Consider the following 14,303-nt stretch of genomic DNA (forward strand, 5'->3'; position numbering starts at 1 on the left):
CACTAGTAGAAAAGTAGCTAGAAAATGTATGAAATGAATTAGTGAGAGTGCATGGGGGAATTATTGTGGGGGAAAGAAAGGGAGAAAAGAGTGCGGTGAAAGGAAGGAAAGTGATTGGAGGTTTGTCCTTCTCAGGTTTGGAATCTGACTCACCAATACGTCACTCGGATATCGTTACATCTCTTCCACTTTCTATCGGATACGACAAAAGTTTGCTGATGAGGCCCATTACAAAGGTCGTCCTGGTCCATCTCATTGTTTAGGGCCTACTTTGTCTAAACCCAACAATATACTAATTACGAAGACTAGTCTGTAATGTTATTTATACAGGCCTGAAATAATACATGCCAAAGCTTGGTAATATTTCATTTTTTGCGCGGATTATGCTTCAAACGCGCTGGACTTTAATTTTGGTCCCTCAAATAGCAGGTCTTTAATTTTTTTCCTCTGCTAAAAAATTTTGAGATTCTAAATAACTCCAGCTTAAAAAAAATCGCGCGACTCTCTCGTAGCAAAATTAAACCTATTCGGGAAAAAGTTAGGCATTACGGCCTTAAGGTCTTTAATCTGTTTATGAATTATTATTTTTTAACTCTATCGATTCTACAGAATTAGGCATTAAGGCTTAACTTTTGCCCGAATAGCCCTAATTTTGCTAAAAAATTCTATCTTGCATTTTTTTTATTTATTTATTGAATCTGGGTTCGACCCCAGAACCTCGAGGTATTTTAGATGAAAGGTAAAAATTAAAGACCACCCCCGAATAAGGCCAATTCATGCAAATGGCCCATAATATTTTCTTGACATCAAACCATGTCCAAAATCTCTATACGGCTACGAAACTGAGAACCATCCATCACTACTACTGAACAGGTCTACGGGCCAGTTCCCATACAAGTCCAACTATTTTGACGGGCCTAGTCTTTAGTTGTACTCCTTGACGACTGGGGAGATTTACGCAAATAGGCACTTCTAATGTCAACGTTTAAGTTTTGATCTCGTTAAGAAAAGCTTTGCAAAAAGAGATTCGCAACCACAATTAGAGAGAGAAATCTTGTAGAATCACCAGGATTTCAATTTGATTGGCAAATCTGCCTTTTCAAAAAAATCGTCACGATTTATCATCACAAGAATTTTGGCCGCAAATCCTGACGGATTTCAAATTGACGGATGAGAAGACAAAGAATGGAAAAGGGAGAAGAAAGAAGAGAGTCTAGTGATTTCTTAACAAAGTCAAATTGACGGATGAGAAGACGAAGAATGAAAAAGGGAGAAGAAAGAAGAGAATCTAGCGATTTCTTAACAAAGTCAAAATTAAACAGTACTTTTTAACGAAGCTATCCCGTGAAAATAACTGTAAAAACTGTGCCCATTTCAAGCAACTTAAGTCATTGCCGACTAATTCATTTCAAGCAATCATAGAGGATGCGACGTCCTTTCTAATAGTTGTTTGGATATCACAACCAAGATTTGTCATCCATATTAAAATGCACACAGCTCTCACAATCCAAAAGTATATAGCATAAACATTACTGAAAAGATAGAAAGGAAGGAGTTAACCTGTCTTATTCTCTAAATACAGACAATAAAGCTTCTATTAATGTCCTTCTAAGAACTACTAATTTATTTGCTCATCCCAATTCATACATTTTTTTATTTGACCTATCAAAATAATTGGGGGCCTACGTATTTCTTTATTAGATAAGTTGAATGCTAAACGGTCTACCTTGTTAATAGAAATATGTTATAAATTTGAGCCAACAATAATTAAATTTTTAAAAATAATTTTAGGTCAAACAAACAAATGTTATATTGAATAATAATTTTCATTAACATATCAAGAAAAATTATATTCACCTTTTTATTGGTTAACTATTTATATCACTTGCTTAAGCGTGCCAGTTGCTTCTAATCTTAACAACTTTTTCTTAGTAACTTTCAAATAGTATAAATTTGCCAAACTTCTTTTTTTTTATTCCTTTTTTTTTTTTTTTTTTTTTTTTTTTTTTTTTTTTTTTTACACCCACAATAGTATAATAAGTTTGATGTATGATAACTTTTATCCATGTCTCCATAGCCCCAAAGATCTCCATGTACATAGCCCCAAAGATCTCCATGTACAATTACTTAAATTGTTATTGTACAAATAACAAAATTACTAATTTTTTCCATTATTAAATTTCAAAAACTCTAAATATTATTATTTACAATAACTAATAGCATTGTTTTGGAACAACATATATAATTACCAATAATATTTTTCTTTATCCCGAAATTCCTAATACAACTAATGTCTTCAAACAATATTTAGTTTATGACCGCGCGAAGGGCGGATACATTGACTGGTCTCTAATATATTAGTTTCATCGGAATATTTTGACACTTTCATAAGGTGTAAAGGCACGTAATTAACTAATTAAGTAGTTAATTTTTCTATAAACAAGTTTGGTAATTATTTAAAGGTATAGGGTACTTACACCAAACTTTAGGAGCCGTTTGGACATGATTTGAAATCATAATATGAAATCATGATGATCTGAAGTTGAAGTTTTGTTTGGACATGCAATTTGGATGTCTGACGAGGCCAATGTGTACAGATTTTTCTGCTCGTACTCTATCAAGTTATAGTAAAGTTTAAGATATCGTCCCACAGGGATTGGAACCACCTATGCTACAAATTTGTATTATCTTTGGTACTATTTGAGAGAATCAAAATGATGAAAGGTAAGTTTGAAATTATAAATTACTTAAATTAAAACAAACCACTTCCGGAAGATTTATATCTAAAAAAGAGTTGGGAATTATTGAATTCACTTGATAAAATTATTATAATAAAATCTCAGTTTACACATGCATTTCTCTAAAGAATAATTGCTTATTGCTAATTCAATTATATTTTGCTCATTAAGAAATAAAGACCTAATTAACACTCCGTGAGGTTATGTCAATTAATTGATTTATTACTAGTGACGATTAAACCAAAATACTTTTCTTACTTGAATTGTGCTACAGGAGTAAAGACCTCTTACGAATAGTCTTTAAATCAATAAACTTATTTGAGTCAATCCCTTCGTGAGAATTAGGACCGGAAAAAATAAGATAAAAATTGGAATAATAATACTAAAAATTACTCTCTCTTCTATTTTACTCATTGGTTATTATTTATTAATTTTTCTCCGCAAGAATTAAAAAATTAATATAACAATAACTTAGAGATAAAATATGTAGACGTGATAATAATTAATTGAAATTATGATTCCAGCACAGTTTGAAATATAAATTGAAAATTTCAAATCAAGAATGTTTTAAAACTGAGGTAGTACTATAATATACCAAGCTTCATCAACTATCCCAACAGAAAAAGATTACTCCATTATGGAGTAAGAAAAACTAAATAGAAATTTAAAAGACTAAGAAAATACTTTTACTACAAGAAAGGGCCAAGAGCCAAGGCTAGTTCTTGTGTCCACTTCCATTACATACAAGGTGGATGATTTTTCCTTACAAACATGTGCATATTTATAGGAAGTTCCTACGGATGTCTAACATGTTTCATAACGGTTTTCAACATGCTTCAAGACGGTTTTCAACATAGTCCAAAACAATTTTCAATATGCTCTAAGACGGTTTTCAACATGTTCCAAAACAATTTTCAATTTATCATGAGGCTTTGGTGAGAATTTGACATGGCCAATATATTATTTAAGCTTGGTGAGAAATTCAAAGGCCTTGGTGAGGAGGAATTCCATGACTTTGTCTTTATTGCCCTTGTGTAGTCTTTTTGTCATGGATGCATCTTTCTTCCTTGACTTTTGGCTTCTTTCTCTCTTTTCTCGTTTTTCATGCATTCTTTTTTCTACAAGATTTGTTAGAAAATATAGGAGAATTGAATATGTTTATTCATGTTTTTATTTAAGAATACTAATTTATATACATGAAAATACATGAATAATTTATATTCATCAATGTCTTCAGTTGTATTTTTTCTCATAGACATAAAAACTCCACAAGTTGTGAAAACCATCAAAACTTTTCCAATTCTTATACAATCTTACACAAATGAGCAAATCATAGTTCATAATAAAATTAATACGGGGCTCGAAGGCCTTTTTGAAAAACACAACATCAAGTGATCGAACTTTCGTTCAATAAAAAGGAAAATTGAACATGAGTTGTTTAAGTAGATACAGTTGGTAAGAGTAAATTTGTTACAAATATACTACCAACGTGCAGATCTTTTAATAGTTGATATAAATGGTTGGTAAATATATCTGCCAACTTATGGATATTTTTATTACAAAATATAAACTTATATATGGGTCAAGTTTTACATTTAAAATAATTTGAAATCATGATTGGAATCCCAAATCATACCTTTTTGAAAAAATTGGGATTTAAAATCATGATATGAGGTTGAAATTGAAATTTTGTGCAAATTGCATAAACAAATGCTAATTTAAAATTAATATATGAAAATGATTTCATATCGCATGGCCAAACGCCTACTAAGTAATTTAATTTTAGGAGTTACTAAGTAATTTAATTTCAGGAGTTACAAATTCAAGCTAAATTACATTTCAATTAACTGTGATTAAGAGATATATAAATGCATGTATGAAAGATTGCATCACATGCCTCAATGAAATCCATATATTTGATGTAAACACAAGGTACTGATAAATTTTTAGCTACAAATTTATCACAGTAAAACTTCAAATCCAAATTATAACACAGTCGTTAATTAGCACACCTTTTTTTGGTTTGAGTATAGCTATATATTTTTTCTCTTCTTAACCTTTTCGTATGAACATATAGATTTGATCATTGCGTTGTAAGAGCCATGTGGCTGTCCTCCTATTCTAATTAACCTCCATTAATTAGTCTAATCCAATAGTTACTCAAAAAATAATCACTTTAGCTTTGTTCGATATATAATACTACTAAAGAGCGTGGCAAAAAGAAGAATTAGAAATTTTCCAAGACTTGGGACTGTTTTAAAACAATAAAATGCAATGCACAATTAGGTATGAAATAACTATGTTGTTCTAAGTTGGAATACTACCATCTTGGGTAGTTTTAAGTTTAAAATAGCTTTGCTTATTTTCCTAAAAGAATTATTAATTAAGTTGACTACACACCATATGAGTACATTATGTACTGGTGCCACCAAATCTAAAACTCTCAAAGCTAAGTGGATTAAGAACTATTCTTATGTTAGTTAGCACTTAGCAGTATCATTTTTATATATATAAAGATTAGTTAACATGCAATATGAATCGATTAAACTATGGAATAATATGGGAGTGAGTGAGATTAATTATTATTGTCAGTTAGGAGAAAAATCATAAGTACAATGACTGAACACCAATAGATCATACGTCTATGAATATCTATCTATTCCTTACAACCTAAACAACAAGGTGGAATATGGACCCTCAACTAATTAATCTTACAATAATCAACCCACCTTTCAAGTGTTTTAGTTTGGAAGACTTTGCACCAACTTCATAATGATGACTACATATGTTAAATCATCATTTTACTTCAATATCTTTGCTTTCCTTCGCTTCAGCCCCAATCAACTCTTCTATATTCAATGGCCAACTTGAAAATAGATTAATATTTTGAGCCAGAAATTTATATAAAGTGAATTAAAAAAAATTGCTAGAATGTCACACTTGATATTTAAAATTGTCATGACCTAAATCAACCTTAAAAGCTGTTGCTACACTAAAACTTTCCTTTTGTCAATTTGATTCAACGACTCTTTATATATGATAATGAAAAAGTCCTATCTGCGCAATTTATCTTTCCAACAAGGGGATTAATTGTACCCTTTTTGTCTCTACATAGCTCCACTGCTGAATGATTTGTTGTAATTGATTAACCTACAGTAATAATATAAAAATTATTTACACTAACAACAAACCTAAATTCATAGAATAATATGCACCCACAAGCTGAACTCAATCCTTTCTTATGGTGCTAGTTATAAGTTTCCACAAATTAACCTGTTATTGAATGTTTTGGGCAAATCAAATATGACCAGGATGATTAATCCTTAGACTAGACAATGAATTTGAGAGTTACGGGTGCTTAAGAACCCACAAAGAATATTAAGTGGAATTATGTGTCATCTAAATATCCTTTATATGAGGTAGTTAGAACTTAGCCATGCATGCATGATGCATGTATCACGAAGAATTAGTAAATTGATGAGGAATTATTTTCCTTAATTATTAATCGGTTGCATGGGTCTTGTTTTTTCTTAAAAGCAAGGGAGAAGACAGAAGCTGCTTCAGCTAGGAGATAAAATAATTAAACGAGCATGCAAAATCCATATATAAAAAATGTTTTGATCTCTAACTCTAAGATCCATGAAATTAACTATATTGGATTTACTTTAGACAGTATATATTAACAATGTAAAATAATTTTATACTACCAATAATTGTATACGTTGTAACAGTTTATCTGTCTTAATTTTTTTATATAGGTAATTTAAAGGTGTTTGGCTAAATTTATAAGTTGATAGCTTATAAACACTTTTTGGGCTTATCCACATATATGTTAGGTACAGGGGCAGACCCACCCTATTAGGAGGGGGTCACGTGCCCCCTAACATTGGGAATACCTTGTAGATATATGGTGTATATACCTTAAAGAACGTGTATATATATATATATATATAAAAGGACCCCTGAGAGATCTCCATTGCTTTGGTGCATGGTTGTTGTGCCCCTCAGGTCCTTGTATGATACCTGGGTTCGAGTCTCGCTTGCAGATTAATAAGCTCAAATACTTTTTTTTTAATTCTTTAGTCCTCCCTTTACCAATCCCCCGCCCCCAACAAACACCCCCCCCCCCCCCCACACACACACACAAAAGAAAAAATTAGTAAATCTTTTTCATTCTAAACCCATTTTCCTTCTTCCAATTCTGAAGTTTATATTTTAAATACTACTTTACTTGTCATAATTATTAAGTTTTCAAAGAGTTGCATGCCAAACTTTCACAGTAATAATTGATATATCTATATTAAGGCATTGGTCATTGATGCCCCCCTCTACGTCAAAATTGTGGGTCCGCCTCTGATTAGCTAAATATCAAAAGTAGTATAAGCCAAATGAATATAAACTAAAATTAGCCAAAAACCATTAGATGATCACTCCTAACTCATGATTTTATAGCTAATTATAAGAACATTTGGTTTGAGAAACCATGATATCTTTTATAGTCTTAAAAATACATTACTAAAACATACTTTTAATTATCTCTCTATTTTATTTCCGTCATTCGTTCCTTTTACTTTATTTTTTAAAGGCCAAACCCATCGACAGACACCTGTGGTCGTCCACTTCTTTCACTTGAACATCTAAAGTGGTCCTTGTTTCATTTAGACACTTCAGGTGGGCCATTCCTATTCCACTTAGACACTTTTTGCACCGTTATCGGAGCAAAACCAACACCAAAGGGGGCGCCACCTCATTGCACATCCAACCAGCCCAAAAGCCCCAATTTTTAATGGTCAAAACTCCACGAATTTACAAATTAGTGAATTTACAATTAAAATGAGTTGACACAATTTAATTGAGTTGGCACAATTTAAATGATCGTAGCCAGTACAATTTAATTGGCCACTTAATCCACGTGAGACGATCGGTGTTGGTTTTTCTCCGATAATCTGATGCAAAAAGTTGTCTAAGTGGAATAGGAATGACCTACTGTTGAGTGTCTAATGGAACAAGGGTCACTTTAGGTGCTTCAAGTGAAAAGTGACGACAATGGTGTTTGTCGATGGGTTTGACCTTTTTTAAAAGAGCTTTATATCTTTTATGAATAGCTTTAAGGACATCTCCATCATTTTAACAAAAAAATATTTATCAGCACCTTTTAAACAAACAAACAAATAACTTAATATCGATTTCACACTTCTATCTAAATACGTAACTAATTATTTATAGAATCAATTTCAACACCTAAAAATACTTTTTAGCACTTGGTACTTATCAGCTATTTTTAATCATCTGACTCATACGGGCTCTTAATTCAACTTAATTGTTATGGATAATTCCTTATAGTTATTTTTTAAGCAGTGTAAAAGAACATTTGAATCAATATGTAGATGCAAAATAATTTGGATTATAAAGCACTTTGTAGTTGAAGAACAGGCCAAGAAAGCACGGTCATCAAAAACATCATAAAGAGGATGAGCATTGAACAAGTATTGTGAAGGTTATGACTTATATGAATGAGCAAATATTTGACAAAGAAAAGCACACATAATATAAACTTGTCTATTTCGAAAGATGTATATTGCGAATTGCACACCGCTTGGGTTTGTAACTTCTGTGTTCGTTCAGTCCAAGAAAAAGCACAAGTTTCACGTCCAGCTGACAGTGTAAGGGGTGATTAGCAAGGGATGACACAATTGAAAACGAAAGGTAGCAGACAAATTGCAAATTTGCCTTTTTTTTTTTTTTTTTTTAAGAATCAAAAATGAAATTAACGGCTCTGCCACCTACCCAGCTTGTCAGTATTCATCTATTTACTCATCATTCATCAGCCCATTGTTCTATTGCATATATAATAGAGTATCTTTTTACATAAGTCAACCATAATTGATATTCAATTATGCTAACAAAGTAAATACTTCATGTGAATTGAGAATTCCTCATGAAACAAACTTGGCAAAGTACTACCTATTGTGATGTCCAATCCTTTTATGGGAAATGAGATTCCTCATTAAACAAACACAAGGAAGTACTACTACCTATTGTTATGTACTTAGTTAATACTCCCTTCAGATAAAAAAAAAAAAAAAAATCCACTTAGCCTTTTTTTTTTTTTTGATTAAAAAAAGAGTCCACTTAGCAAATCAAAAAAGAATTAACTTTGTTTTTTCATATTTGCCCCTATTAACTGTTATATGGTCAAATCTCAATGCCTATTTAATTAGGGGTAGTTTAGTCAAATTACCTATTTTTGTCTAGGAGTTAATATTTTCTTAAGGGGTGTGCAAATGGTTAAGTGGACTCTTTTTTTTGATCCGGAGGGAGTACTAACTTCCTTTGAATTCCAAATACTACTCTTTTATGGCAACCGAATTTATTTCGAAATATTTAACGTGTTAATCCCTTCATTTCATTTTACTTGGGCCTTATTAACTTGACACTCTCTTTAAAAAAAAAATTTATTTGGGGTCTATTTTACTGATTATAATCATTAGTTGTGCTTTATAAATCTAAGTATGAATACTATTATTTTATATAGTTACTTAATGGTAAGTTAATATTAAAAGAAATAATAAATCTCTCTTGATTTGCTACAAAGGACAAGTTAAAAGGAAAATCTAAGGGTTACGTAAAATAGTGGGGGGGCAGTAGAAAAGAAGAAGCATTTGCATATGTTATTTTTTTCAGATTCACCCTTATTGCTCAATTTAGTAATTTAATATATTGTTAATTAAGAAATTGCTAATTAAGAAACAATTTTTTAAAGTTACCTTGTTTAACGATTGATATAGTTGGAATAGTCTTTCCATGTTAGCCTTTATATGGATATTCTGTCAATTTTAAGGGATCCCCTAAAGAGTTTCCTCTTTGGCATAATCCCACCGATATGATGGTGTTTTCAAAATTAGATAAAGGAAATATTTTACTATAAAAGGAAGAAAATATTAAATGTCCCACTTTACTTATTTCCTATGCTAGGATATGCATAATGACCACAAGTGTTGTGTAAGATAAGATAATTCCCAATTAAACATTTGGTTTTTCAACACATTGAAGTAAATTCCAAGAAAACCAAAAAGTTCTCTTTTCCATCAACAAGCTAGACATGAAAAAAGCCATAGCTATAGCAAAGGTTCTCAATTGTTAATGATTTAAATGCTTTTCGCATAATTGAAAAAGGTGCAACCATTTTAACCACCCGAAAAAGAATGTGCAACCCCCTCCAAAAGTGTAAATGTCAATTTCCATTAAATTCAGTAGCCAAAATCTATTATATTGGACGAAAATCTAAAGTGCTCATTTTATTTACGAATTTAGAGGATCAAAACTACTAAAAATATATTTAATGACCCATTTCGAACTTAACCCCAAATAATAAATATCATTTTCATTGTATTTAACATTCCAGGTGGGATTTTTAAAGAATCCGATCAGAATTACTTTTGCTATAACCGAAGCAAGATAAAATAGAAGTAATTTTTATGTTACAAAAGAAAGAACATTGTTCCCTTTAGGTAATAAGCACATCATGGATGACCACCCATGAAATTTTCTCTGTAGAAAAAGAAAGAAAAAATGTCCTTCAAAACCCCCCCCTTTTTTTTTTTTTTTTTTTTTGTTAACCTTCTAAACCCAAAGTTAAGCCAACTAAGGAAGAAGTTTTTGGAGAACACAAGGACAGAATTTAGCACCAAATTCCAACAAACTCACTGGTAAAAACAAAGCAAAAACAACTCCCACTTCAAACTCCTCTATGTTTTTTGTTATTTTCTAGTTGTTGGCCTATCCATTCCTCCCAAAAAACCAACTCTCCAAACTATTTTTCCAAACCACCATTGAAGATTGAGATTCCCCCATTAAAATAGAAGCCTAAAACCTCAATATATATCTCATTTTCTTGATATTCCCAACCATCTTCACATCCCAAAAGAAAAAAGCACCCAAAAAAATGGAAGATTACTCCCCTGTTCCAATGCAAAGAACAACCAAGATCATCAGAAAATCAATCTTTATTTTTCTACAAAACTACCAATTCTTCACCATAACAGCAGCTTTTTTCGCCATTCCTTTTGCTACCTCTACTCTTTTACTACAATCATACATCCCTTCATCATCATTTTACCCAGTAATCTATGAACGTTTGCATTTAATTTTCGATGCTTCTGGATTTCCATCTTCTTCAGAATTCTTCACACTTCTCAATTCCAAGATTTCTCAAACAATTGCCATATCTTTTCTTGCATACCCTTTCACCATTTCATTTTTTCTCTTCAGCAAATCTTTAGTAATTGAATCTCTCAATTACTCAAAACCAACACAAAAAACTACATTTCCTTCATATTTCCACCTTCTTCTTACCCAACTTTGCAACTCTCTACTCATCATTTCAGCAAACGCCACGTGTTTCACTCTCCTGTTTTTCAGTTTCAATGTTGTTGATTATTTTTTCGGGCTTTCAAATCCAAGATTAGTTCTTTTGTTATCTGCAACAGGAGCTGTAATTTGTTCAATCATTCTTGCAAACACTTTAATTATTTGTAACTTAGCATTGGTGACATCAGGATGTGAGAAAATTGGAGGATACATGGCGATTCTCAAATCTTGTGTTTTAATAAGAGGAAGAACAGCTACAGCATTATCACTAGCAGTGCCATTAAATTTGGCTTTGGCTGCAGTTGAAGCTTTGTTTCAATACAGAATTGTAACGGCTTATTATCAAGAAAAAACGGAGTTGTTTTGGTTGGCTTTAGAAGGAACGTTCATTGCATATATGTATTCAGTTCTTCTTGTTCTTGATACAATAGCCAGCTGTGTTTTCTACAAAAGTTGTAGAACAGATGACGTGGCAATTTTGCCAATCCAAGAAAGAGATCAACATACAGTTCTGAAGATAAAGACAGTAGAGGAGTTCCCTTAAGGTTTTTGTTTTTTAATTTTTTCAGTGATTCATCAGATTCTGCTTTCTGGTTATTTTTCAATTGGAAAATAAAAAGGCCTGCTTTCTGCAGGAGTAAATATTGTTGGAAAACAGGAAGAGACCAAGCAATTTCTTGGGGTCATTAATGTACTTTTTTTGTAATATCCAGAATATCATTTGATGTAAGCTTTACAACCCCATTATATTCTCTGTTTTTTATTCTGTTCATGTAAAGTAGCAGTTTTTATTATGTATACAGTTAGGAGAAACTCCGGGAAAAAACTCTTGTAAACTGTGTATATTTCAATTTGTAATGCAAAGAGAAAAGAATGCGAAGTTCTGAGATCAGGCTTATAATCTAGTGATATCAGTGAAAGTCCCCTGCATAATTGATTGGGTTCGGTTCACACTACCCCTTTTCCCTGCTCCTTCCCGTTTGTTCGGTGTATTAGGGAAAAAAAAAAAAAGGAATGAGAAAATGCAGTTTAGTTGTATCAGTGGAAGCATTCCACACTTTTACATTGCTCGAATCCTCTAAAAATGGTGTCACATGATTTTCCAAAAATGCATAGCTTTTCGGCCAACATAATTTCACACAATATGTATGAGTTCAATTTTCTTATGGTCCCCCGACCTCTTCCTTGATACCCCAATGTAATAAAAGAAATACAATAAATTCCTTTTTTTTTTTTTTTTTTAATTACAATGTAGAATTGAGGTAGCTTTCAATTGAGCCATGTTGAAGGTGATAGCTTGTATTGTACCTAAAGTTAGACGGGGTTTCACTTTGCACAACGTAGCAGTCAAGCTATGTTTCTGGTCATAACGTCTATTGCACTTAGAGTTATGGCCGTGCAAGTTAGTCAAGGTTTTTTCTTTTCTTTTTTCTTGTTTGTTTTTTTTTTTTTTTTTGGTGGGGATTGGGGGTGGGGGTGGGGGTGGGGGTGTTGCTCAAGGTAGGACAGTATTTTCTTAACATTTTAAGAGAATACTTAGCAAATTTGTCACGGATATCATGAGCTGATGCCAAGTGAAACGAAGACCAAATGTGAAGGTTTGGCAGTTAATAATCCTTGGACTGGTTTATTTATTTCGTTTTGGGAGTATTAAGAACATTTCTTTTAAAATTGGTGGTTGGGGAGTTTGAAGATCCATACAGGTCTCTTTGGCAAGCCAGACTTATTTATTTATGTAATTATTTTCTTACTAGAAGGCCAAGGTTACCACTTGGGAAAAGGCTTAATGGCATTCTAAGTCAACCTGGTTGACCAACATGTAAGTGTTATAATCTATCACCGGCAAAAGTGTTGTGAGATGATTGGAATTCCTTCTTAATCATATGTCCAAAGTTACCTGCAAAATGAAGAATCTTTCAATAGTAAGCGTTTTACCCGTTAGTGGACTTACTCGGCTTGAATCTGTTTTATTTGGTCCAATATACTTCAAATACCAGATGATTAAGAAGGAAAAAAAATGTGTAACTATGATCTATCACCTAGGTTGTTGACCTTCACTTGAGTAAGCCAGAGCCCATTATTTTCACTTAGTTGAACTACTTAAAGAGGAAAGAAATTATAGTGAGTCATTTGTGGCTAAACTACTACTTCTTCGGAATGGCTTGGTTTAAGTAATATATATGGTCGACACATAGGTCATGCGTCCTATTTTGGTTGAATCCAATTATCTCACGAAATTCAACCATAAAGATCAAGTTAGTTGAGAATTAAAAAAAAAAGGGAGCATTGAATGTTTTTTGTTTCACGAAGAGAAAGTTGTTGGGGATTCTTGGCTTTATTTCGAACTATACATGAAAAAGCGCCTAGTTACGTTTAAGGGGAAAGTGCCTTTCTTTTAAATTTTTACAGTGGAATTTAAGTATTATTTCTTCCCACCACCAAAAGAAGACTAAGCGTCGGTCACCCAAACCCTTCTTGCAGTTAGGTGAACTTTGATCAACTTTCTCCATAAATCTCATACAAATTACATTTGCTCAACTTGTGAAAATACACCCTGTGAGCTCATATTCTTGCTTGGGGACAAATATCAAGGATGGCCACTGAACTTTATTCGTTGTATCAATACACTCAAACAGATATTTTTTACATCATTAATATCATTAAGCTATGTGTTAATTTCTCAAAAAGTACTACTGTATAGAAAAAATTCAAATTTCTGGCACTTAAAATACCCATGTTTTAGCTTTTGTTGCTCAAGATCTTTTTCGGGAAAGTAGCCCCAACAACTGTATTTTTTAAAGAAATTAACACATGATTCAGTGGTTTTGACTGAGCAAAAATAGTTTTGCAAATTTTATTATACAATTATTAAATTCAGTGACCATGTGCCGGAACTAACCCTTGCCTTGGTTGGAGCCCAGGCACCAAGCTTTGGGTGCAAAGGGGTTCATATGTACCCTTTCATTAAAAAAATTACACTGTATTACATGGATCAATATTATATTTGTGTACATATTAGAAGTTGAATCCTCTTTATCTCCTTTGTATGTCTACTTTTTTTTTTTTTAAATTCCCTCGGTGAAAATCCTAATTTCGCCACCAACTCACTGGAGCCCTTTCAATATAGTCATCCAAGTTTAGGGGAAAATGGATCCAAATTTTTATTCGCATCCTATTTTATTGTCCCTAGAGGAA

At 32.3% G+C, this 14,303-nt stretch overlaps 1 protein-coding gene across 1 annotated transcript; it reads left to right on the forward strand.

The window, feature by feature from the left end:
* The first annotated feature begins 10,411 nt into the window (after positions 1-10,411).
* Positions 10,412-12,000, forward strand: LOC132055708 (uncharacterized). The gene is made up of 2 exons (XM_059447658.1): positions 10,412-11,653; positions 11,744-12,000. The coding sequence occupies exon 1, from the start codon at positions 10,684-10,686 to the stop codon at positions 11,650-11,652; it is 969 nt and encodes a 322-aa protein (XP_059303641.1). The 5' UTR covers positions 10,412-10,683; the 3' UTR covers position 11,653; positions 11,744-12,000.
* Positions 12,001-14,303: the final 2,303 nt, after the last annotated feature.

The sequence above is a fragment of the Lycium ferocissimum genome, chromosome 5, assembly GCF_029784015.1.
Source record: "Lycium ferocissimum isolate CSIRO_LF1 chromosome 5, AGI_CSIRO_Lferr_CH_V1, whole genome shotgun sequence".
NCBI lineage: Eukaryota > Viridiplantae > Streptophyta > Magnoliopsida > Solanales > Solanaceae > Lycium > Lycium ferocissimum.